Raw genomic sequence first — 25,784 nt, 5'->3', positions numbered from 1 at the left:
ACCTGGGGGGTACGGGGGTAGGGGGGAGACTGGGAGGTGCACAGGAGCTTGCCCATTGCACTGAAGGATGTCTGTATCTTTTGTTTTCCCAGGCCCAGGCTTCAAGCACAAAGGAAGTTTGCTCAGTCCCAGCCGAACAGTCCCAGCACAACTCCTGTCAAGATAGTGGAGCCTTTACTGCCCCCTCCAGCTACTCAGATTTCGGACCTCTCTAAAAGGAAGCCTAAGACAGAAGATTTCCTTACCTTTCTCTGCCTTCGAGGTAGGACTTGGATTGGAGCAAATAGCTGTTTGGGGAGAGCAAGAAGCCCACTGCTACATAGGGACGGTTTGGGCATTTAGGCTCTTTGGAAGTATTAGTCTGGATTTGCTGATGAGGTTAAAGTAGAGTGAATCCCATTTGAAAAGAGGATTAGGAATGGGTAAGGAAAGAAACATTTATTCTATGTCTACTTTGGGCCATGCCCAGATACTTCCTAGTCCTGTGACCTTGGGCAAGTCACTTAACCCTGTTTGCCTCAGCTCCTTATCTGTAAAATGTGAGCTAGAGAATGTAGGTTTTAAAATATTAATGTCTGGTACTTCAAGTTATTAGTTTTATAAATTATATTATCTGACACAAGAGAATCACATGTTTTCTTCACAAGGTTAAAGGTAGGGAAATTGAGAGAGAGAAACTCTGGCCAGACCAGAGGTCCAGACTAGGTACGAATTTAGAGGCCCCAGCAAAGGAGCACAGAAGTTAATTAAACAAGGCTTCTGGCCACAAACCCTTTTACAATTAGAGAGGCAAGAGAGGCCTCCTTGAGGGTAGAGCCTCCAGAAATGCCAAGGGCAGAAAAAGGAAGTCAGCCTAACTTACCCATGTGACAATTCAGAGGGGAAGCCCCCTGAGGTCTCACCAGAGATCCTTTAACATCAAGTTCAAAGGGCCCACTACCTCCACAGGAAGTTACCATCATATTTAAAAGATAGCAGCTTTCGTCACTTCCTGCATCCACCTTCAATTTCAAGTGAACAAATGGCAACCTCAAAACTGTTTTGGACTGCCCAAAGGGCAGTCCCTTGTTTTTGATTCGTTACTTATTGTCACATTAGCTTCTAGTTGTCCAAATGTAATGACTTTTGAATCTCCTTTTTCTTTTGCCCAATTCTGCTGTTATTTTCTTCTTGCATTGCTTTCATTGCCTGACTGGGGGGAGGCCCCCATTTCCCCCATTTTCCCTCTGTCTGTCCTAATTGATTTTTGAAATACTTTTTGAGCTCTGAGCATGAGACCAATTTCCATTTTTCTTTGAAGCTTTGCATGTATTTGCTTTTATTGTTCCTTTTCTGTGTCTGTGCCTTGTTCTTCTTTGTCTCCATAAAATTTTTCTATAGTTAGGTGTTTTGTTTTTCTTTTTCCTTTTAATGTTTTCTCATTTTCCTAGCCTTTTTCTTGACTTTCACTATTATTTTCAAGGTGGGCTCTGTTCTCAGGGTAGAGAAGGGAATCCTGTAACTTAAATTTTCCCTTTGCTCTTACTTCTGGGTTTCTGCAGATTTCAGTTCTTCAGAGGTGGTATGATGGCCTGGGAACTCTTGAGAGTTACCTCCTATCACTTATTCAATCACTTCCTGAGGCTGCTGATGGTTTGCAGAGCTCATAGTCCAGTGAGCTACTTTGTGCTGGGCTCAAAATCTAGACTCAGGCTTGTGAGGTGACTTTGGGTTTTACTCTAATTTGATCAGGTCAGGCACCTTGTGGACTGCCTTGCTCTGGGGCTTGTAAATTCACCTTGTGCTTTGGTAAGGGCCAGGGTGTCCCTGGCTTACACAGTCCAGGTGTGTTGGACAGACTGCCTCTGGCTAGAGTTTAAGTCCCCACTGTAGTCTTGGGCTGGGGCTCTGGGCCTCGTTCTGGGCTTATACCAATCAAGCGTGCTGTGTGGGTCATCTTGTACTGCATGCTTGGGCTTAGCCTTGGAACTTAAAGGTGTGTGTGGGAGGATGCACTTTTGTTGGTTCAGGCTGGGTCTTAAGGTCTGGAGGTTGTCTGGATCCTAGGCTCAGAACCTGCTACAGTAGATGTGGGGTGTTGTAGCTTGGCTCCCCTCTCACCCAGTGATGCAGACATTCTCTGCCCACCTTTCAAGTTGTTCTCTGCATGAGAGCTACTTGATTCCATCTCATTATTGGTTCCTTAAATCCAGGATTGTTTTGAAGCATTATTTCAAGATTGGTTGGAGAGGATTCTTTTGGTCGTTGGAGATTTCCCTGCTTGTCCTCCCCATCTTGGCTCTGCCTCTCAGGATCATTCTTTATTAGCCAGTTTTGAAGAAATGTTGTCCTTCATTCCCAGATCCATGTAATTCTGATTGATTCTCATCTTCCCCCCTTTCCTTTAACTCTTGTTCTTTTCTCTCTTCGGTGCTGATTAGCTCTTCCTAAACTTCCATCACATTTGTTCAGTGCCCAACTCCCTCAGCTGCCAAGATTGATAAAATATTTACAGGGTTGATCATGCAGGGACCTTAATATACTTAGGCATTTTCAGAAGAAATAGACATTTTACCTGTCTTCAAGGAACTTTTGTTCAAGGGAGGTGATTGAACACTTATGAATTAAAAGACTAAAAATTCAGCATGAATCTAGTAAGGGTGTTATTAATGAATAATGTAATAGATGAAAATTTTTGAAATAGAGCTTTGAAGAAAGGAAAAGATGACTAGATTAATATAGATGGGAGAGAATTTCACAAACTAATAATAGAATGTACACAGGTCCAGAGAAAATGTCACCATTTTGCAAGTATTTTAATTTTTCAATAATATATTGTGACATGGACTAGGAATTTGATCTTTGAGTCAGGAATTCCTGGGTTCAAGACCTTGGTTATAATTGTCTGTGAAACCACATAAACTTTTAAAAACCTTAGGCAGCTCTCTCAGAGTGAATGACAGATGGGTTCATGGTTTTGAATCCATGGGCAGATGTTTCTTCAGGGAGAATATCTTTCACTAGTGCAGTCAAAGATCTGACCTCCAGAGGGTCAAAAATAAAGAATAACTCCTTTATGATAGTGAAGTGATTTGGAAGTTTGAGATTTTGGATGTGAAAAATAAGATTTAAAACTTTCTACAAGCCATTGTAGAGATGTAATCAGTGATGATTTCATCATGGAGGAAAGGAGACCTTAAAAATGACTGCAGGATGATGGCCCTGGGTGGGTGGGTTTGTGTCTGTTGTCTATGGAGTAGATAATAAGAGGTAGTACCATACCTATTTAGAGGGAATATATTATACACATTTATTAGTAAGGTTTATCCTGAATTTGAAGGGGGTAATAGTTTGGAGTTGTGTGAATTATCATAATTTCGAAGGAGAGAGATTGTAGAAAGCAAGATTCTTTTAGCGGAAAGAAAACAACAAATATAATATGTCTCCTGCTTTCATATCAACATATGGTTTATTAGATATTTCAGATTGCTGGTATTTCTTTGGCAGAGATCCTGTTGGGTTTATTTCTCAAGTGACATTTGTTGGAAACTTATCAGATGGCCAACTTGATTGTTCTAAGTCATCAGGTAAAAGAGAATCATCCCATTTCAAAGGGAGAGAACCTTTCCCAGACCAGCCTTTGTTTCTGGAGCCTCAGAAAGATGCAGTGAGTCTTGAAAAACTTCATGCTTGCATCCCTGAGCCAATGTCCTTCTGTTTACTTTTAGCTGTCTTAATGTGGGGAATTAGCAAAAATGCAGGCTCTTTTCCTACTGCTTGCTTCCTGAAAAATATACAACTAAGATATTAGGGTTGTTTTTTGTTTAGTTTTAAAGGGAAGGGGCAAGGCAGAATGCTTTTGAAATCCTGAGAAAGTGTCTTTGTATACAAACTGTTTTGAATAGCCTCTCATAGTCAGGGGTGTTGGAAGGCATAGCATGGATAGCTGTCATGTGAAGTGTGTGTTACAGAAGAGCAGTTTTTGTGACTGCAAGCTCCCTTGTTAGATATTTACATGTATTTTGACCTTGTGGAATCCAAATCCTTATCATTCTTGCTCTAGTTTTAGAGATTTACTTTGTAAGGTACCTCATAAGTACTGTATAGCATAAAACCAAAGCCCTAAACAGAATGCAGTTACTGGAGTCATTTGTCTTTGGTGACTTTAATAGAAAAAGTATTTTGCTGCAGGGTATTGTCTATTGTTTTTGTGTTTGGGAAGGACCACTTTCCCTAGGCATTTTTTAGTAAACTAATCATTGATAAGAAAGAAATGCTTTGGTGCAAGATTCACTTAGATAGAGGAATCAAGAACAGCTAGAATATTTCTCTTTAAAGATGTTCAATTCCATTTGGGGTTATATGTAAAAGAGTGTAAAAACTAAGAAGGTAGAATGTAGAATAAAGGAGGGTTTTAGTCTGAGTAGTTATACTTGTGACATGGAATAAAAAGTTCAGAGGTAAGAAAACAGTTCTTATCCTCTCTTCTCTTTCTCCTCTGATATATTCTCCCTTTCTAAATTGCATTAGTAGAAATCCTCAAAGGTGTCTCTGACACTTAAAACTGTGCATAAAGGTATATCTATGTCTACTAATCTGATATTTTAAAAGCCACAGAAAACTTCATATCTTATTTTAAGGCATTTAAAGATCAGTTAGCTGCATTTGGCCTGTGTCTTTCCCTTCCCATTTTAATATCTTGACCCAGAATTTCTAATGGAAGGGATAATGGAACAAACATGCAGAAATATGCCTGGTGTTTGCAGTGTTCTTACCTCTAAATAGCTGCTCTGCCTGAGCTCACATGCCCTTTGCCAAAGGCATAATTAGTATCTTTCATTGCTGCATGTGGAGAGGACATGTGCTTGTTTAGAGTAGTGTACATATCTTTACATTGTTATATTTCCTGTCATCAGAATTCTTAATAGCTTCTACTTTCTGCTCATCTAATTTTCAATTATTTACAGATTGCTGGGGTGACACTTAGGTAATCTGAGTGGGACTTTCATTTCATTCTTAAAGGAATTATTTTTTCTATCTAAAATATTAAGTCTTTTGGTTTTGATGCCTCTTTTTAGTGTGGTATTTGCATGGGATTGTGAATGCTCTACACTGGCAGGCCTAAGAGTGCAGGGATTTCATGGACTGGTCCCTGTGGATATGTCTGCCATCTGAGGAATAGCAGAACTTAGTTCAGAGAGGTTCATTACCAGGTTGACCACTGGGTGAGGATGTTTTTTTTTTTTTTGGCTTCACCAATCCTCCATGGCCTCCTAATGAATATGGAGGAGGATTCTTGTCTTTATCATTGGAAAGGAATTATTCATTTTGATGGAATCTAAGACAGTTTCAATTATTGAGGCAAAATAGTGTCTATATTGACCAATAATAACAATGTATTGTATGTGCCATTTTTACTAGAAAAATAGAATGAATTTCCATTTGCACTAAAATTTCTCTACCCCAATTCTCCCTTTCTATTAACATTTCCCCTTCTCTCATTACTGGCAATCTACTTTAAGTATCATGATCAAATTAATTTTGATATATTGTACATAGCATTTCTCTTTCCACCTTTCTTTATAGGAACACTTCAAAGAAAGAGGGAGCCCCAAAGGAGAATATTGGAAATGAATGGTATCTTTGGAATTCTGGTTGCCATGTTTGGCATTAAGTACCACTTGAGATGCACTGGACTATTTTAAAAGAGGTTAATTAAAAAAAATCTTTAGAGCCACCATTTTGGGGCCTTTTCTCTAGTGATTCTGGGCTAGCATTACCTTTATGGCACAGGAGTTTCAGAGACAGGCTGTCTGCCAACCTCCAGTTGATAGAAACAGGAGGAGGGAAGGGATGCCCATAGAGTTCTCTATGAAAGTATGTATGCTTTCCCCTCCAGAGCACATTTTGCCATTCAGCAGTGACTTTGAATATTATGGGAGAATGAATTCTAAGTAGGGCAGATGCCTGGGGTGATATAGTGGTCACATAATGAGAGGGGATTAACCTGCTAAAAAGCAATTAAACGATCCCTGAGCACAGAAGGAACCTTCTGGAACAAGATGGGAATACCTCACATTATATAAAGTAGTTTGGGAGGGGAAAAAAGCTCTTTTTGAGATGGATCCACAACTTCTCGGATGGGCCCTTCTGAGCTGTGACACAACGTGTCTGTATCTAGCAGTTCTCTTGGGGAGAGCTGGTGACACCGCCCTCAGAGTCTTCTTTCTCTCCTTCAAACCACAGACTCTGGGCTTCTGAAACTCTTTATTTTTTCAACCTACTCTTTGCTGTGCAAGTGGGTTAGATCCCGCTGAGTAAGCTATTTCCCTGTTAGGGACAGGCTTATCAGGCTAGTTATGAAAGAAGATCCTTGAAATACTTCTGCTTGAGGAAGATGATCTGTTTTAATTGCTTTGTGACCTTGATGAGCTGTTAGGGGACCGGAAGGAGACTCAGGAGCCAGGCGGGGTGGCACACAGTGAGCGCTTCATTTCAGTGGGGCCCTTTTCTCTCTCCATTTGTGTTTCTCCCTCCCTTATCAGTGGGTAATGCAGGCTACTTGTTGGCCGTGGCTGTCCTGTGTAGCTTCATCCCGGCCTCCCATTGATTACTTTCCTTAGCTTTTTCCTGCCCTTGTTGAGGTCCTTTTAGAGAGACTGGGAAAATTTATTTTAAGCAGACTGTGGCCTACTTTGAATTGTGTTGGAAGGAGAGGCTGCTCTTCTTTGTCTTCTAGCTCAGGCAAGGCTAATGGGAACCTCTCTGCTCTGCAAATATGTAGGCAAGATGGATATTTTAGACTGAAAACAACTTGATTAGGGTTATGTAGCTATTCAGAGCTTTGGGGCTGGATTTGAATTCAAGTCTTCTTAACCTCCCTGCCAAAGTAATCTATTTGTACCTTTTATCAGCCAATGGGCACACATTTACTGACCACCTACTCACCAGGCACTTTTATTTCAAGTATTTACCAAAAAAGACAAGAGCTTATTGTCAGAGATCTGACATTCTATTGTGAGAATGGTGTGTGTGTGTGTGTGTGTGTGTGTGTGTGTGTGTGTGTGTGTGTGTGTGTATTTATTTATATTTATCTGTGTAATTACATTTCTAACCTAATGCATCTTATACAGTGATGGGCACTACAGCGGGGGCCAGATATGGCCCCCTGAAATGTTGTATGGGGGGGGGTGCTGACATTATTCCTAATCTGACGAATACAATGAGTAGGATACAATACAATGAAACTTTGAAAGAGTTGCCTTAGAAACAGACTGACAAATGAGCATTTCCTTTCCTTTGGCCCCTTCTTTAAAAAGTTTGCCCATCACTGGTCTAATGCATGGTAAGGAAAGAAGGGTGGGAGGAGAGGAAAGATGGAAGGAAGGATAGAAGAACTTAATCTGCTCCTGATATGTCCAAGCATGGTGCCAAGGTGGTGATGGCGAAACTTGGATGGAAAAGGAGTGCCTCCTCCCTTCCCCAGCTGAGTGTTGTGCCTGTGCTCCCTCAGCAGGTGCTGAATATGCCCTGCCAGGGGAGGGAGGTGTAGTGCTCCTATTGGGCTTCTGGGCAGAGGGGTGTGGGTGATGTGAAAAAATATCCTCAAGCGCATGGGCAGGGGAAGGGGAACAGCTCCTCCTGAGTCCCTCTGCCTATCTAGTAATGAACTGGGGGGGCGGGGGGCTTGCAGCTACGTGCCGACACCCATGCCAGAGGTTCATCATCACTGTGCTGAGCCCTATACAAATATCTTATTTTATCTTTAAAACAGCCCTGGGAGGTAGGTAGTATTATTACCACCACCATTTTGTAGTTGTAGGAACTAAGATAGAGTTCGTGAAGTGACAGCTAATAAGTGTCTCGAGACTGGATTTAAACTTGGATCTTTTTCAAACTTCAGGCCCAGCCCAATAGACTCTGCTACCTTTGTATTTCAAGGGCTTACTTAGCACACATGATAAATCTTGTTAAACCAAGTTAAATAAATGAAATGAATACTTGTTAAATTTAATTGAATCTGAACAATATGTGTGGATTTATATTTGATTCACTGTGTTCTTCTTTTGAGATTTTAAAATCACAAACTAGGGAAATGAGGCAATTGAGAGACTACATAGGACATATGGAAAAGATTGTGGGTGAAGAGTGCCAGCTTTAATTAAAGGTATTTCCCCCTTTCTCATCAATTGCAAGGAAATTCAAAACCAGGCCAGTGAAGATGTTGAGGGTATATTCTGTATAATCCTAAAATCAAGCTGCTAGGAGGGCAACATTCTGCTTGTAATGGGGCCACTTTTATAACCTGTTCCCTTCGGTTGGAATTCTTCAAAGAGTTGTTGTTTCAACGTGAGTGATTGCGAAAAGGAAAACTTGGACACAGGGGGTTTGAGAGAGGGTGTTCATTGTGCTCTGTTTCACTGAGATCAGGAATGTTGATGACACCAATAACATTGGTGAATCTCATTTTTGGAATGCCATTACTTCACTTATTACCTATCCTTCAAAAACTTCTCATTTGGCCAAGGACTCTATTTCCAAATATGATATTGCTTCCCCAGCTATCCTCAGAAGTTTGGAGTATTCAAGCAGTTTCTAATTTCTTAGTTTACCATCCTGATCTTTCCCCATTTAATATTACTCATACTTTCTCTCCCAACATGTGTGTGTGTTTGTGTGCGCGCGCCTGTGGTTTGTTGTTGTTGTTGTTTTTTAAACCCTTACCTTCTGTCATGGAGTGAATACTGTGTATTGGCTCCAAGGCAGAAGAGTGGTAAGGGTGGGCAATGTGGTTCAAGTGACTTGCCCAGGGTCACACAGCTAGCAAGTGTCTGAGGTCAGATTTGAACCCAGGATCTCCTGTCACTAAGCTGCTCTCAATCCACTGAGCTACCCAGCTTTCTCTTCCCCGCTCCCCCCCAGTTGTATATTTTCAAAAGACATTGTTTATATATTTCCTGATTGTGCTCTTTACAAAATAGAATAGGGTTTTCATACTATCACCACAGGTTTTTAAATTTTCTTTTCTTTTTGGCTGGATGCTCCTTAGGCTACAACTTTGTATTAGTCTCCTGGAGTTCTCTTTGATTTGGATTTTTGTCTATATGAAGAGAAGATCTCGAATTTATATATTTAAGTATACAATTTGTATCTGTATAAATGTCTATATGTGTCTTTACAAGGAAGATATTTGTATACCTGCTAGAGAAAGAAGTATAATTACTGAGTTAGAATGAATTTTTCTTATTTGGAGGGGTTTTTCCTAGTCTTATATTATAGAACATTAACTCTTGGGGTGGTGAGATAATATAGGACTTTGGGATGACAAAGGAGGAACACTCAGATCATCAAAATGTCTTTGAAAGGTAGTGCTACAAAGGATACCTCAGTCCTTCTTCCCCTAATTTGCTACTAGTATGTGGTGGTGGTGGTGAGGGGCACTACATCCAAGTCTTTCTCCCATCATCTTTGATCAGAAATAATGTCAGTTTTGGATTATGTCAATGGATAGGTCAAATACTATCTTATATATTGATAAATTATATGGTCATAATCTCTGGCCCATTTGTTTTGGTTCGATCCAAAGAATTTGAACTACCATTTTAAAAAATCTCACTTAAAGGGAGCAGATTTGTCTAAAGCAAAACTGGCCTATCTTTAATTTGTTATAGAAATGGTGAGAGGAGGAGAGAAGAGAAAAGGGGTTGAGGGGTTTGTCTTGTCAACATGCTTTCCTGAGAAGGATCCAATTTTGTAGAAACCACAGCCTAAATTAGAGAGAGCAGGCTTTTGGATTACACTGATTTCTGTTGTGGTTGTAACATACCACAGTTTGATTTTTGTCCAGATGAAAACATTTGGTTTGCACTTCAGTAAATATTGCGAGACATTGCCAGCTAATGCTGAAAAGTAATGAAATACTGCTTTGGCAAAACGCAGATGCTTTCATTGCTCCTGATTCCACTGCTCTCATCCAAGTTCAGATTTTTTTCACATTTGCTAATGCACTTTAAATAATCAGAGAAGGAAATCTGCCTCTAATTGTTATTGAAAAACAATGTGGTGAAAGAAAACTTTAATTCCATGGATTTTTAAAAGGTAACTAATTTTTTGAGAAATTGAAGCTTTTCTACTTTATTAAAACAACCCTTTTAGGGGTTACATCTCTAAAACCACCAAGTGTCAGGTGGCATGTTCTGCCATTCAGCATAACAAATCACCCTCTGTATTTTGTTAATTTAGATCCTAAACCAGGCGTATTTGATTTTGTTGCCTTAAGAACACAAAAGGCATGAGAGAAAAGTTAAACTATTAAGTGCTTTTTGTCGTCTTTTCTCCCTTTCCTTCCCTCCTTCATTCATAGTTTTAGACATTGTTTTTCTACTTGTCTTCCCTTTATCTCTCGTTGATTATATTCTTTCTTTCTCTCCCTCCCTCCCCCTCTCCACTCTCTCCCTGCCCCCTCCTTTCCCCCATACCTTCTTAGTTTTTGTTTTAGTTCAGAGAGTGAAGAGTGGCATATACTAAGCTATCAAGAATCAATGACTTACCCAGGGTCATATAACCAGGAAGTTTCTAAGGTCACATTTGAATAGGCTTGGTGCTCTTTCTACTGTGCTACTTAGCTTCCTCCTCCTCCTCCTCCTCCTCCTCCTCCTCCTCATTTTTTCCATGGTTACATAATTCGTGTGCCTGTGCGCATTTCCACTGGTTTCTTCATCTTTTTAAAAGACATTACAAAGAGCAGGTGAAGGGAGCTTCCGCCCTGGTAATCCCTCTACTCCAGGGATTCCCAAAGTGGGTGCTATTGCCCCCTGGTGGCTGCTGCAGCGATCCAGGGCAGGACGGTGATGGCCACAGGTGCATTTATCTTTCCTATTAATTGCTATTAAAATTTAAAAAAAAAAAAACTAATTTCCAAGGGGCTAAGTAGTATTTTTTCTGGAAAGGGGGCGGTAGGCCAAAAAAGTCTACTCTCTACTCCACCTCCACCAGCAGTTTGCTACTTTGTAGTTATATTTTATCCTTTTCTCACTTGTTCTTATCGCTGTTTCACTTACAGACCTCCCAACCTGCTTTGTAATTTTTATCCCTGGGTTTCTTAGTGACCCTGGTGTCAAATGTATATTGTTCTTGATTTGAGAATCAACCCCCCCCCCCTTTTTTTTTTTAAACAAACGTTAGCCTTATTTCCTACTCATTTTTCTGTCATTGATTCAGAGTCACTTTCCTTAATAACTTTAGAATAAGTATACACTTAGCCTTGCTTAAAGTGGTTTGCATTTGCTGAGTGATCTGCTATATCACTCTTATAACTTCCAAAATTTTTATTTTAACTTTTTATTATGATCACAGGAAGCTCAAGACCTCTTTGTTGGCCTTTATTGTCATAGCTTTGTTACAGCCTGTTCTCCCAGGGTCCTGGATAGAAGGAAAGGATAGAAAGAAGATTTGCCCTAGCAGAAAAAAAGGTTGAATAATGTGTTTTGCTGTGATGTTTTTTATGGTGGTCTTTTGTTGGAGGATCTGTGTGATAATTTCTTTACTGACTGATAGATTTGACATAAGGATCAAAGACAAAAATGAACCTCCCTAAAAGTAGTGAGAGCAGGAGGTTGATAGAACACTGGGCCTGTAGTCAGCAAGATCTAAGTTCAAATCAGGCTTCAGACACTTACTAGCTTTGTGACCCTGGGCAAGTCACTTATCTTTGTTTGCCTCAGTTTCCTCATCTGGAAAAAAAGGCTAGAGATGGAAATAGCAAACCATTCTAGTATATCTGCAAAGGAAAATTCCCCAAAACATGAAGAGTTGGGCCAGACTTTTGTCTCCCTAGTAGTTGTAATGGGCACTAGTAAGGGCTTCATAAATTACCTCCCTCTCTCTCCCTCCCATAATTAGTCTTTAATAAATGTTTGGATTGACTTGTTTAGAGTCATGTGCTTATTTGTGTGACCTTAAGGGACCTGGTATAGACAGGAGAGGTTCTACTTTAAGCTGAATTTTGAATAATGGGTTAGAGTTTAGAATAAGCAGAGAGAGGATATCCAAAATTGTCTAGTTAAATACACTACTTTGACTATAGACTCTTCTCTAACTCTTAGCCTCAAGCTTTTTTTTAGTTACCATCCAGTATTATCTACTCTGGGCTTTAAATTACAACAAAATTCTTGCATACCATATGGTTTCCCAGCCCCAGGTGATGACCCATTTAACTCAAAATAATATCAGAGATGCCTTAATGCCTTATTGAATCAACAACATTTTCTGTAAATCATTTGCTTCCTTCCTCTTAGAAAAGTGGGGAATTACAGGTGGAGAATATTGTATACATGGTCAAAAGTGGTCACTAACTTTACTCAAGCTACATTCCTTCATGTTTCTTCCTTTTTTCTCCTCTCCTAAGTTCCCTTCTTTCCTCCTCCTCCCCTCCCATTTTCCTTCACTCTCTCCCTCCCTTCTTCCTTCCTTCTGTCTGCATCCTACCCAGCCAACTTCTGTGGGTTCCTCTCTGGGGAGGAGGCTGGGCGGGGGGAAGGACCTGATTACAGTGGAGCCCTCTCTTTCCCCATACCACGCGGCCAGTTGTTTTGATTCTGCTCAAGCTACTCCCATGTGCCCCTCTTTCCCTTCTCACATTGCCTGGTCATCCCTCTGCTTCAGGGACTGGCTGCTTCTCTTGCACTCTAGTAGAGCTTTTTCCTTTGTTTTTTTTCCCACCATCTCATTCCTTCAGGTACTCTTCACCCTGTAGGGCAGCCAGCTGGCACAGTCAAACCAGGCTTAGGCCCCCTAGGTCTGTTTGCCTCAGTTTCCTCATCTAAAAATGGAGAAGGAAATGGCAGAACACTTGAATAGCAGATGGTTGAGACAATGGAACAACAAATTTTTCACCCTAATCTATTCTAGATTCATAAGGGAAGGAGAAAGGAACAAATATTCCTTAAAGCACCAACTATAAGAAATGCAAATCAAAACAACTCTGTGGTATCACCTCACACCTAGCAGATTGGCTAAAAAGAAAGAAGGGGAGAGTAATGAATGGTGGAGGGGATGTGGTAAAACCGGGACATTAATGCATTGTTGGTGGAGTTGTGAACTGATCCAACCATTCTGGATGGCAGTTTGGAACTACGCTCAAAGGGCTATAAAAGAATGCCTGCCCTTTGATCTATCCATGCCATTGTTGGGTTTGTACCCCAAAGAGATCATAGATAAACAGACCTGTATGAAAATATTTATAGCCGCACTTTTTGTGGTGGCAAAAACCTAGAAAATGAGGGTATGTCCTTCAATTGGGGAATGGCTGAACAAACTGTGGTATATGCTGGTGATGGAATACTATTGTGCTCAAAGGAATAATAAACTGGAGGAATTCCATGTGAACTGGAAAGACCTCCAGGAATTGATGCAGAGTGAAAGGAGCAGAGCCAGAAGAACATTGTACACAGAGACTGATACACTGTGGTAAAATAGAATGTAATGGACTTCTGTACTAGCAGCAATGCAATGACCTAGGACAATTCTGAGGGATTTATGGAAAAGAATGCTACCCACATTCAGAGGAAGAACAACAGGAGTGGAAATAGAAGAAAAAAACAACTGCTTGAACACAGGAGTTGAGGCAGACATGATTGGGGATGTAGACCCAAAACTACCACACCAATGCAACTATCAACAATGTGGAAATAGGGCTTTATCAATGATACATGTTAAAACCAGTGGAAATGTGCATCAGCCATTGGGGGGTGGGAGTTGGGGGTTGAAGGGGAAAGTAAGAGCATGAATTATGTAACCATGTTAACTTTTCAAAAAATAAATATTAATGTTAAAAAAAAAAAAAGAAAATCACACACACAAAAAGCACCTACTATATGCCTGGCCATGTGCAAAATCTTGTTTGATCTTCACAAAAATCCTGGAAGATATGTGCTATCATGATCATGTTTTAGGTGATGAAACCTGAGATTGATACAAATGAAGTGTTGTGAGGAAGATTAATTAGTAATTAATTAAGTATTAAGGTTGGACCTAGCAGGAAGGGCTGGAGGATTCCAAGATGGAATGAAGGAGCAGGAAGTTGCTTGTGCTCTGGGAGAGACTCCATTAGTGGTTGGCACAAACTGTTGTTAACCCTGGGAGATCTCAGAGTTAAGGACACCCTGCATCCTGATTCCCTGGGATCCTCAGTGGTGGTGGCTTTCTGCAAGTGGACAAGATCTACAGAGCTGCACCAAGTGGAAGAGGGGTTTGGGATCTAGTGGACAGCATCTCAAGCACACTCTCTACTTGGATACCTTGGACCAGCTTGGCTTTTGGCATCCTGTGATCATCTTTGGATTACCATGAGAACCCTCAAAGCCACCCTCAGCCCCTTTAGCTGTGCTGGTCAAACCTGGCTGGAACCAGGTTTGAAACAGCCTTCTCAGAGACTCCAGTACTGCTCCTTTGGGCCCTGCCTGGCTAGGTCAATTAGAATTAGAGTAGACAAGTCCTTCCCTTGCCCCTGTGATTTGCCAGAATAGGGTTTTAAGTATAGAATTCCCTATCCCACCTTTATTAGTAAAACATAATTAAAACTGTTAAAAAACCTTTACCTTGCCTGCTGGTTCCAAAGACTCTGGCCTAGTGGTGAGCTGGGTGACAGTTGGCCAACTGCCATTCTTGATTCTTGGCCTCCCTCTCCTGGCTGGATCTGTCTCTCTTTCAACCCAGGGTGTGTACCCACAACCATTTAGGTTCTATTTTAACATCCATTGTGCCCCACTCTTTTTACAGCTCCTAGGTGGAAGAGTGGTAAGGGTGGGCAATGTGGGGGGAGGGGAGTCAAGTGACTTGCCCAGGATCACACAGGTGGGAAGTATCTGTGGCTGGATTTGAACCTAGGACCTCCCATCTCTAGGCCTGACTCTCAATCCACTGCGCTACCCAGCTGCCCCATTTTCATTAGTTATTATTTCATTGGCCATAGTTCCTAGTCCATTTTCTCCATATATTATATCTTTAACTGTGTAGGCCTTGGCACACCTTCATAATGAAGTTGCAACTTTTTGCATATTGTGATTTTGGGGATTTCCACCAGCTACTTGGGAATATTTTGGATGATCACCTGCTTTGATATATTCTTGCATGGTATTTAGGTCTGGGGCTTGTTGTGAATTATGATAGCATCCAGTATCAAAATAATTTGGGTAGTTTGGTCTCCCATACTGGAATGCATTATTAAATCTGCTATACCCATAGTTTCTATATCCGTTTTGCCTGAATCCATTAAAGCGATTAAATCTATTGCCTCAGTTTCCCCTGAAATTTTGTCCAAAGAATTGTCCCCTAAATCTGCAATCTCTCATGAGATTACCAGGTCTGTCACAAAGGAAACATTTTGGGGTTTGTCTGTATTGTCTAGGGTTGTAGTTGTTCCTGGGTTGTCTATAAGTTCTTAGTGCAGCTACTCTTTTCCTGCACTTCATTGGATCTTAGTTTTTGTTTAAGCTCTCTGATTTCTTTGGTTAAGTTATCAATTATATCATTTTTTCTCTTCTGATTGCCTATCTTTTTCATCTTCAAAAACATAGTTAGCAATTCTCCTATATTTCATCAAGACCCATATAAATCCAATTTGGACAGTTACTCTGAAAATAGTTTTGGATCACAGGGCATGCATTTTTCACAAACTGCCTGTGAATGTGATTTACATTTTTGTCCGTTAAAATATCCAACCCAATCCATTTTTCAGCACAGTCAGTAATTCTATCAAGGAAAGTGGAGGGAGGCTCTCCTACTTCCTGCTTTAGGAGCTCAAATTTAGATCAGGTTCTGGACCTCTGGAATTTTGTCTCATAGTTTCAATTATTGCCTCCCTGGCTGTAGTTAAGTTTCTGTACCCCGCAACAGAGTTAACCTTCCAACCAGGGGTCCTCAGTTGGCCAGTCAGCAATTAGAGGGTTCTTATTGTCATCTGTAATCTGCTATTTTTCTCTTTTTGTCAATAATTCATCCATAAGGATGCCAAAGTCCAAATAAGAAGGGTTGTAAAGCTTAATTAAGAGCTTTGAACTACCTTACAACTCCCATTGGTTCTTCCTTGTATTTTGGAGTATTTTTCCTAAAACTGTCAGTATCAGCTTGTGAAAACCTTTTGTGGCATATTAGATTCTGTATACCATGCTCTGGGTTCACTATGGATACCTCTCTTAGAGGGAACATATGAGCTGGTTTGCTTTCTAATGCTTCAGTTTCCATTTCTAATTTAGTTGGTTTAACTAATTTAGTTGTACCCTCTAATTTAGTTGCTTCATATTCTTTAGTTTCTGCCATTGTCCCTTTAGCCTTGATTAATTCCTTATATTGAGTTTGCATTTTATCTAGTTTAGTCTCTATAGTTCACTTTTAACATTAGACCATTCTTTGCAGTAGCTTTTTTGATGCCTGCTTTTAAATGTTTAAACACAACTGCCAAAGATTTGATCATCATGTAAAAGCACATGAAAAACTATAGTAGCATAGGGTCATACATAGGGACATAAGAGATTAGTTATAACAGTGTCAATGAGAGTAGTGGCATTAGGAAGTCAGAGGCTAGTAAATTCTGTATATATTCTGGTATAATTGTAAAAATGAGAGAAGTCATAGGTAATAGAAAAAATTCCATGATGATTTTATGTAGCTAATTCACTAGGTTTTCTGAGATTGCAGACTCTTTGTATCAAGTTGACTTAGAGATCAGTTTTTAGCAACCTAGCGTTTAGCTCACTGTGAAACTGTCAGCGCTAGCTGCTTCAACAAATCCCCTGCTGAGATAATGGTTCCAACTGCCCAAGTTGTCAGTTGGACCCCTAAAATCAGAATTTTTAAGTTCTTCATCCTTTGTGACTTGCCAAACTATAAAAAAATAAAAATAAAAGGGGGGGGGGGGGAATACAAGGCGCAAGGAATGCTAAAGAGACTCTTGTTTTTTAATATAAATTATTTAAATATATATAATGGAGAAAGGATTTCTAATTCTAAGGTATTCTAACTCCACCCAAATAAACTCCCAGCTCCGCAAGGAACTGCTTCTCCTGTGGTTCTCAGGCTATACTAATCCTCCTTGATCTAACTAACCAAATTTATACTATTCTAAATAAACCTAACCACTCTAACTCTTAATTTTGCTTTTAAGTTATAAAGATAACCAAGGCCAATTTGTTGAGTCTTCACAAGAATCAAGTTAGGACTCTGGGCCGTAACAGACCAGGTTTTGTTTGGTCTTTTCACAGTTTAACCAATCTATAGACAGTACCAGATAAATGAGTAGTGTTTCCCAAGTTGGAAAAGAAAATACTCTAGTCCTTCAGGTCTTTCCCTTGGACCAGTTGTATGTAGTACCTTTTGTCAATGATACCCCTTCAAATACATGTTGAGAATTGAGATAGTAAGTGTGAGAAGGGTCATAATGAGTAATTTTTTTTGTTCCATAAATAAAAATTCTTTTCTAGAATTGTTTCTACCTCCATTAATGACTTAGTGTCTCTAATAGAATCAACAGTATTCTGTTTTGTGGTATGTTCTGAAGTATAAGTTGAAACTCAGAATAGCCTATTTTCCTAATGGGGAATAATTTCTATTTTCCTTTTTTCATATTTCTTTATTTTAAGTTATTGTTGGAATTATTGAAGAAAGGGGCACCTACTTGTCTCATTTGATAGAGAGCCAGGCCCAGAGATGGGAGGCCCTGGGTTCAAATCTGGTCTCAGAGACTTCGTAGCTGTGGGACCCTGGGCAAGTCATTTAACCCCCATGGCCTAGCCCTTACCTTTCTTCTACCTTAGAGGTAGTACATAGAATTGATTCTAAGATGGAAGATCCTTAAGAAATTGGAGTCATGTACTATGAAGGTTAAAATAATATTGTTCTTAGGTGAGCAACATTTCTTTTTGGCCTATGAAATGACAAGTTAGAACTGAATTGCCTGGATGTTAGACTTCTTATTATTTAATGCTCACTTTCAGAAGTATGGATCTGGTTAGTATACACACATCAGATACCCATCAAGACAGCCAAAGCATCCTTATTGTTTCTAGCCATTATAAACTGTGAAGGGATTTCTGTTAATGAAGCCACTTTCTTATACCCCCAGGTTCCCCAGCGCTGCCCAACAACATGGTATATTTCGGAAGCTCTCAGGATGAGGAGGATGTAGAAGAAGAAGAAGAAGAGACAGAAGATACTAAAGCAGCCACAAACAATGCTTCATCTTCATGCCAGTCCACCCCCAGGAAAGGGAAAACACACAAACACGTTCACAATGGACATGGTAAGTCCTCGGACGTTACAGATTCCTCCGAGGAGATCCTAGAGTTCCCACAGGGAGTAAAGGGGATAATTTGTATTTGACCCGATAATATCACACGGCTAAGAGCCAGTGAGATCCCTTGTGTTTGGAAGTAGTATGAGAGAAAGTATATTTACTAGTTGAAGCAACCTGAGAAACCTAGTCTATTTGCTTCATTTTATAGCCGAAGACAGTGCCAGGGAGGGAGAGAAGTGACTTCCTTAAGGTCTTCCCTTGAAGCCAGTGCTCCTTTATCTCCCTTTTGTCACCTACCTTTACTAAGCCTGGCTTTATGCAGGAAGAAACTGCGACCATAGCTCATGGGCAAGATATGAAAAATTGGATGGGCTTCACAAGACTTCTTGCATTCATATCTGTCAGAAAATGGGGCTGTTCATCATGGTGATTAGAGAGGCTTTAATATTGCCTATTTATTTTTCTCATGATCTTTATCATGAGGCACCTTTCGTGATATGGTGGGACAAAGCTACTAACTTTTAGGAGCTTAGATCACAGTTGGGGATATTAACTTGTTGGTCAAGAAGTATTTATTGATCATATCCTCTTTACCTAACATTATCGTACTTTGCCAGGACTGCTTAATTTTTGTCTTTTTGACTCCTAACACTTAGCACTGTGTTTGTCACAAAATAAAGTCTTTACTGATTGACTGAGTATCATTGTGGAAAATATTGAAAAGTGCAAGCCATTACTCTTGCCTCAGTGAACTTACATTTACTTTCATTGGAGAAACAAGACCCACACAGGAAAAGCATTGCTATATATTTATAAGAAACAACCAGTTTTATGGTAATGACAATACTTATCTTTGGAATTCAAAAATATTTGATGAAACCTATTTCTGAGATGGTGTCCAAAGGTTTTATCAGACTGCCAAACTGACACAAAGAAGGTTAAGAACCTCTGGCCCCAAGGAAATTATGATGTGTCCCAGAAACTTAATTCTGAAACTTTTGTAGGTATATATATATATATATATATAGGCTGGAAGTTTTTGCCAGTTGAAATCCTGCACTGGTAATATGGATAATTATAAATGGAACAGAAAGATGAAATACCTTTTGAAGGTGCACTGAAATTGTAAAGGTGCCAAACTTGGGCTGAGGAAGGGAAAGGAAAAGTCATCGATTTTTTTTTTTTTTTCCCACCTTTTTGAAGGTTGGTTTTCCAAGATTGAATTTTAATTCAATTATATTACAATGTAAAGAAATAGAGATTTTTTTGGGGGGGTGTGGTTCACTTTGATATTTCCAAAAACCCATATATTTGGGGATAATGACTTGGAGCTTGAGTGAGTTGTTAGTGTGGGAAATAGAGATGTTAATCATCCAAGTTGATAGGAAAAACCATGAAAATAGGTGAACTCATAACAGACTGTAGAAAAAGAAAGATGGGCACTTAGGATGTTTTTCTTTTTACCTTGAGGAAGAGTTAATTTTCTTGTTCCATTTTAGTTGAAAGGATAATAAACAAAAGAGTAAATGTGAACTCAGTGTATGGTTGTGGAAAAATAGGGACTAGACCTGTTTCTGAAGTTTTGCTGTCTTACTAATAATCATCTGTATAGATCACACTGATTATTTCCCCAAAGGCAACCTTAGTCAAAATGTATTTTAGTCATGTTGCTTTTGCAGTGCAGCCAGTGGATTGAATGAATTTTGTCATGTTATTCCATACCATAGGTACTTGTTGAAATTCAATTTTTTTTTTGAAACAAAAACAAATTTCCTCTCTTCCTTCTTGCTTCAGGCTAATGAAGAGACTTTGGATTTTCCTATACACGTTTTTAAAGACAAGATTCTGCTCCCTGTGTCAGATATTGTCATGCTACATGTGCATGGATCTCATTATTTTGATTTTCTTTTGACACCATGAGCCTTAGCATGATTGTGGGAAGAGAGGAGGTGTTACTTTGGCATCAGTTCCTAGGGACTTTTCTTAGGGGTGTCTGTTGGGGGTGGGGTTTAATGGTAATGGCTATTTTTAGTTCTTTGAAATGCATCCCTATCCACTGAGCCACTTAGCTACTGCCTCCCTCATGTTTCTTCAAGATTCTTAATCTTGCCCCTGAAGTAGGAGGCATTCAATCTCAGTTATATTTTTACTGGACAATTAAGAGCAGAAATCGAAATACTTAGGTTCACAAAATTATTGAGTTGGATATACCTTTTCCTAAATATGAACCTCTTTCAAAAGTGTTGACAGCCATATACTTTTTCAGTTTGAGGTAAGGAATATCTAGCCTCTGATTTGGATCATTGTACTTATTTTATGTGGTCTGTTAAAGAAATTCCATAAGCGAATATTCCCATTGATGCCTTGTTTATAAATATGAAACATACCTTTCACATCTTGGGGTGGGGGGAGATAGCGTAAATACTCTTAAGTTGAAGATACTTTTCCATGAAATTCTGAATTAGTTCCATGTCTCTCTATCCTTTTGTTTTTCCTTCTTTCTTCGCATGGCTGACTGTTTCTAAATGCCTCCCTATCTCCCCATTCTTTCCTTTTTAATCTTTCCTCCAGCTTTCTGTTTCCTATTCCTTTCTGTCCTTCGTTTTGGTCACTGTAGGGCGATTGTTTCCCCCCAAATGACCCATGATATTAATAATTTTAAATGGACTTTATATTTCCTGTTTTTATTTTAAATTGATGAATCATTTTATGTTTCTTGCTCTTAAAAAAAATTAAAGTAAGTTAAAAACAAAACCAAGTGTATAGAGTTCAGTTCATATATAGATATTAAAACTTCCTTATCTAAGTAAACAGAGCATACAGAACAGTTCCACTCTACCTTTGTGAAAAGTAGTTGGGGGGAAAAACAAAGACAAATAAAGGCCTTTTGAATGATTAGCAGTTTTCACAATATAGAGTTTTTGTTGGGCATACAAAATATGGTAGAGATGTTTGTTCTCCTCTAGTTTGAGAAATGAGCTCAGAATCATTTGAGTACATATCAATAAAAGGACTGATCCACCTCCTGTTTGGTTCTTTGCTAGAGGAATCTTAAGTGATTACACTTAAGTGTAGGGTTAGCTATTGACTAGAAACTTGAACACAAATTACAAATGTTCAGCTCATAAAAGGGAACTATCCTATCTCATGATCATCTTTGATAAGCTTATCAACTTAGTACCAAGTGAGGCCAAGAAATTTAAGTAACTGCTTGTTTCTGAGATTTCTGCTATTTTGTGTGAAGATAGGCTTTTGGGGTTCCTATGAACTAAAAAGGTGTCCATAGGTGATATTGCACCATTCTGTGAATGAATACAGAATGTATACCTTAGTTATCTGGGACATAGCAGTTTGTCTCCTACACAAAGAGGTAGCCAGGTTGGGTATTTCTTGTTGATGCCTTTAGTTTCAGTAATGCCATATGACTTTAATCTTAAATACCAAAGCCTTAGAATTGGGGCAGCTGTTTGTCAATGTGGACAGAGTTTGGGGCCTGGCGTTAGCAAGATTTACATTCCTAATATTCTTGAGTTCAAACCTGGCCTGACATTTACTAGAATTAAGTAAGCCCAGTCTCTTCTACTTACTCTCATTTCCTCATGAGCACTTGTATTTGCTAGTTTGACCAGTTTTAATGAATAGTCCTATATTTGTGACAGGCTCCTATTCATTTCTGTCTTTGCTGAGGCTACTGTAATGGACAAGTGGTTAGGCTTACTAATCAGTCTCCACAGACACAGCCAGGATGTGCTTGGACCCACTGATGACTCAGTTGCTTCAGTGATGTCTCAATGAATAACTAATCTCCAGAGAGATTACAGTTCACCAAGAACAGAACAAGTTGTGTTCCCGGTCACATATGCCATTGAGTTTATCTGCTGCCATTGCCAGACCCTTGTGAAGTGTTCAGTCAGTTAACAGGTGTTTAACAAAGGCTCACTATGTGCCACGAACCACACTGGCCTGGGAGAGCAGAGATGCCGTATCCCCAGATTTAGTAGTGCACTGGTACCCGCTCACTAGTATCTGGGGCATCTGTGGAGCCTGCTTTTGGTCCTGTGAGGGGGGAAGTGGGTGTTCTGGGTATTCTAAACAGCACACATGGGTGTGAAGTCCCATCTTCCCCTGGTCAGGCCTGTCATTTAGGTAGGAGAGTCTGGTTCCCAGGAGGTGACTTCCGCAAGGTAATAGGGTGCCCGGGGCACTTACATCTGCTCACCTCTAGGGCCTCCTCACTATGGCCTCTTAGAATTCATGCTGCCTTCTTTGGGAGACATTTCCTTATTTTCCATAGCTTTTGTTTAAACTGCTCTGTCCCCCAGTCATCTTCTCTTCAAACATTTATTTTCTGTATCTTGTCTCCCATGATAGTGTAAGGAATGGGGTTTGACTAAATATATGAGAATTCTAAAATAATATGGTGGTTGCCAATTTGAAATATTATAGCTCAAGTCAAAATGACTTTTAATGGCTTTTATTTACAAAGAGTTGGAAAGAGTAAAAGTAGAGAAATACAAAAAGTGGTTAGAGAAGATGTCTAGCCTGTCGCACTAAATATTTCTCCAGTACTTGGCTCGGCCTGGCAGGGCTTGTTAACCTTAAACTAGAGGACCGGGTGTTCTACCCACCTGGCCTCCTCCAAGAGGGGAAGGCCTCCTGGAAACTAATCTCTCCAGATGCCAGGAAAGGAAGGCCAGCTAACTTACTCACTGAAGAGCCAGTCCAAGAGCCAAGGTCCCAAGTTGAAGCTGAGGTCCAAGTCCAAAGTCACCTCCATGAGGGAGTTCACCAGCCAAAGCTCCAAGCCAAAAGTTAGGACTTTTTATAGTTCCTTTTCCATCTCACTTCCTGTCCTTTCCCTTCTTCACATGGTCCAATCACAGCTTCCAAATTGCCTAGCACTCCCCTGGGTGGCAGTGCCTGTGGGATCCACCTCTCATCCTCTGAAGGTGTCAACTCTTATCAAAGGATTCACAAGTTTATGAATGATTGGGTTAAAAGAGTGGAACTCTTCAAGTAAGTGACTTGTGAATTCTCTTGATATAATGCAGAGATGCAATCAAGGCATTTACCCTTGCAAAACCTAACTGTAGAATTTCTGGAAGTTAGCCAGCCTTAGAACTCTGACAAAGTTCAGTTGGTCCCAGAAGCTTGTGAAGAGTGGAGGGGTGAACTGGGCTCTGCCTTTGAGCTGAAACCTTGCCTTGAATCTGTGCTTTTGTCTTTGGACATTTGGAGGTTAGCTAACTTCTCTGGACCTTCCCTGATCTTCCCTATATCATTCCCCTATTACCTTCCTGATTTTCCTGTGGGCTTTGGGAGAAGGATTGATTTTGGGTTGTAGCAATTAGACTTTGAGGATTTAGTACCCCATATACTTGAAACAAACTATCCCTTTCTTTATTATTTTAATACTCCCTAACTTCAAGGGCAGCCAAACTTCCCTGGCTGAGAGAGAGCACGTTCTCTCTCAATCCAAGCCATTCCTGTGATCCTCCCCCACCTTGAGCTTCTCCTTAGTGGCTGTTACAGAAGAACCTGTACCCCTCTCTCCTTGATAATCAACCCTGAAACTTTAATAAATCCCATTGTTACCTAATCAAACTAAATCATTGGCTCGATGATAAGTGAGGGTTGAAAGAGTAAAGGAACTATTCTCTTTATTTTCCTGAGGGAAGCTGGAGGCATCCATCTTGGGAGGAAGTAGTTGTCTCTCTACTTCCTCCTGGAAACCCTTCAGTTTCACTGACAGGGAGGAGCCTTGGGACTCCTTCTTTGTAGACTTGAGAAACTGACTAGAAAGCCCTCTAGTCAGATTCAAACCACTGTGTCTGACTGGCCCTAACCTTTGTGTCTGTAGAAATACCATTTTCCCTGGAAGAGTACAGCCTACCTTCCCCAGTAACCTCTGTCTCTAGTCTGAATGTCTCCCTGTTCCAGCTGCCTCCCCATATTACCTCATCATCTCCCTTACCGTTCATTATACTACCTTGTCCTCTAGTTCCCTAAAAGCAGTCATTCCCTTAAATCTCTCCTTACCACCTCAATCCAGTATTGCACTCTCCTTTCCCACCAAAGGACCAAAACCCCCATTTACCTTTTCTTTATTACCTTTTTATTACATTGATGGCTAACAAAGTGTTAAGTAGGGGTTAACTCAAAATAGACAAAGAGAATAAAGAATTCCCTTTCACAATAGATTATAAGTTCCTTGAGGACAGAGACTTCTTTTTCACTCTGTGTCCTTAGCTCCTAGCCTTGTGCTGACTATGTAATAGGTTTACAGATTAAGTATCATTTCTAAGGCAGAAGACTGGTAAAGGCTTGGCCATTAGGATTAAGTGACTTGCCCAGGGTCATGCTGCTAGGAAGTATCTGAGGCAAGATTTTAACTGAGGTCCTTCCATCTAGGCCCGGCTCTCCTTCCATTGAGCCACCCTCCTTCCCCTGGAATAGGTTCCTATGTTTGTGGATTGATTTTATGCTCTTGAAGAAATCCTCAGATTTTCAAACCAGCTCTCTTGTCTTTGATAATGATAATACAGAGGCCTCCTTTGGGAGAGACTAGTTCCATCCCATTTTTTTTACCTGGCTACGAGTTCTGGATTGTGAGGAAGGCCCCAAGTCATTTTGAAAAGGCCTGGTTAGGTTTGATATGGCCTGTTCGCTCCCATAAAGAAGTATGATAGATTAAGAAGATACCTGTCAACACCAAAACTCACCCCCCAAAATGGTGATAATGTAAAGTTTTAACTTTTATAAGGATAAAAAATAATAAAGGCTGGGATAAATAAAGAAATTAGTATTTTAATTAAAGCCATGCTGATAGATAAAGTTATTAGACCACACGCTTGTAAGAATTCAAAACTGCCGCCCCAACCATTATTGTTACCTCTTGTCTCTTCCTGAGTCTTCTGGCCAAGAGAGCCACTCCCTTCTAACCCTGGAGATTTAAACTGTTCTCTGCGTGGAGACGTATGCGTCCACACACCCAAAGAACGGGAACCAGAAACCCGTTGGACCACGGGAAATGTAGTTTGATAATTTCCACGTGTCCATAGAAAATCATATATATACTTAAAGATGGCATCTCCCAAATTTCATTTTTACAAATCCCCCTGAGGGCCGGCAAAAAAAAGGTTAGCCCTTTTTCTTCGCTGGAGCTGTAAAAATAGACAACTTCTAAAATTTAGGAATTTAGGGGATAAAAGAAATAGATGAACGAATGGGTAAAATTAGTCGCATTGACAAAAAACCAATTTGGGGGCAGTCCCCTATTGGTATAACAGTGTACAATTAGAACAATATATACAACTCAATTTCAACTCCCCATAGTTCAGTCAACTGCACCCCAAAGTTCAAAATTTGGTCTTCATGGTACAGTGAAGGCTTTTCAGACATCTTCATGGTGTCTTCACCAAACAGGTTCATCATCTGGATTCTGGGGAGATGGCAAGATTCTTATCCTGAAATTATTCTCAAAAGAATTTAAACTTTACATTATAGATTACAAAAC

At 40.0% G+C, this 25,784-nt stretch overlaps 1 protein-coding gene across 1 annotated transcript in view; it reads left to right on the top strand.

Moving 5' to 3' along the window:
- JARID2 (jumonji and AT-rich interaction domain containing 2) overlaps positions 1-25,784 on the top strand; it is a 192,798-nt gene that overhangs the window by 96,162 nt on the left and 70,852 nt on the right. The window contains exons 3-4 of the mRNA XM_044667633.1: positions 93-262; positions 18,098-18,274. Of these exons, the coding sequence (XP_044523568.1) occupies positions 18,121-18,274 (154 nt within the window). The 5' untranslated portion in view covers positions 93-262; positions 18,098-18,120. The remainder of the gene's footprint in view (positions 1-92; positions 263-18,097; positions 18,275-25,784) is intronic.

Source organism: Gracilinanus agilis, chromosome 1, assembly GCF_016433145.1.
Source record: "Gracilinanus agilis isolate LMUSP501 chromosome 1, AgileGrace, whole genome shotgun sequence".
NCBI classification, from domain to species: domain Eukaryota; kingdom Metazoa; phylum Chordata; class Mammalia; order Didelphimorphia; family Didelphidae; genus Gracilinanus; species Gracilinanus agilis.
The sequence above is the reverse complement of the archived record's forward strand: the minus strand, read 5'-3'. Positions and strand labels throughout refer to the sequence as shown.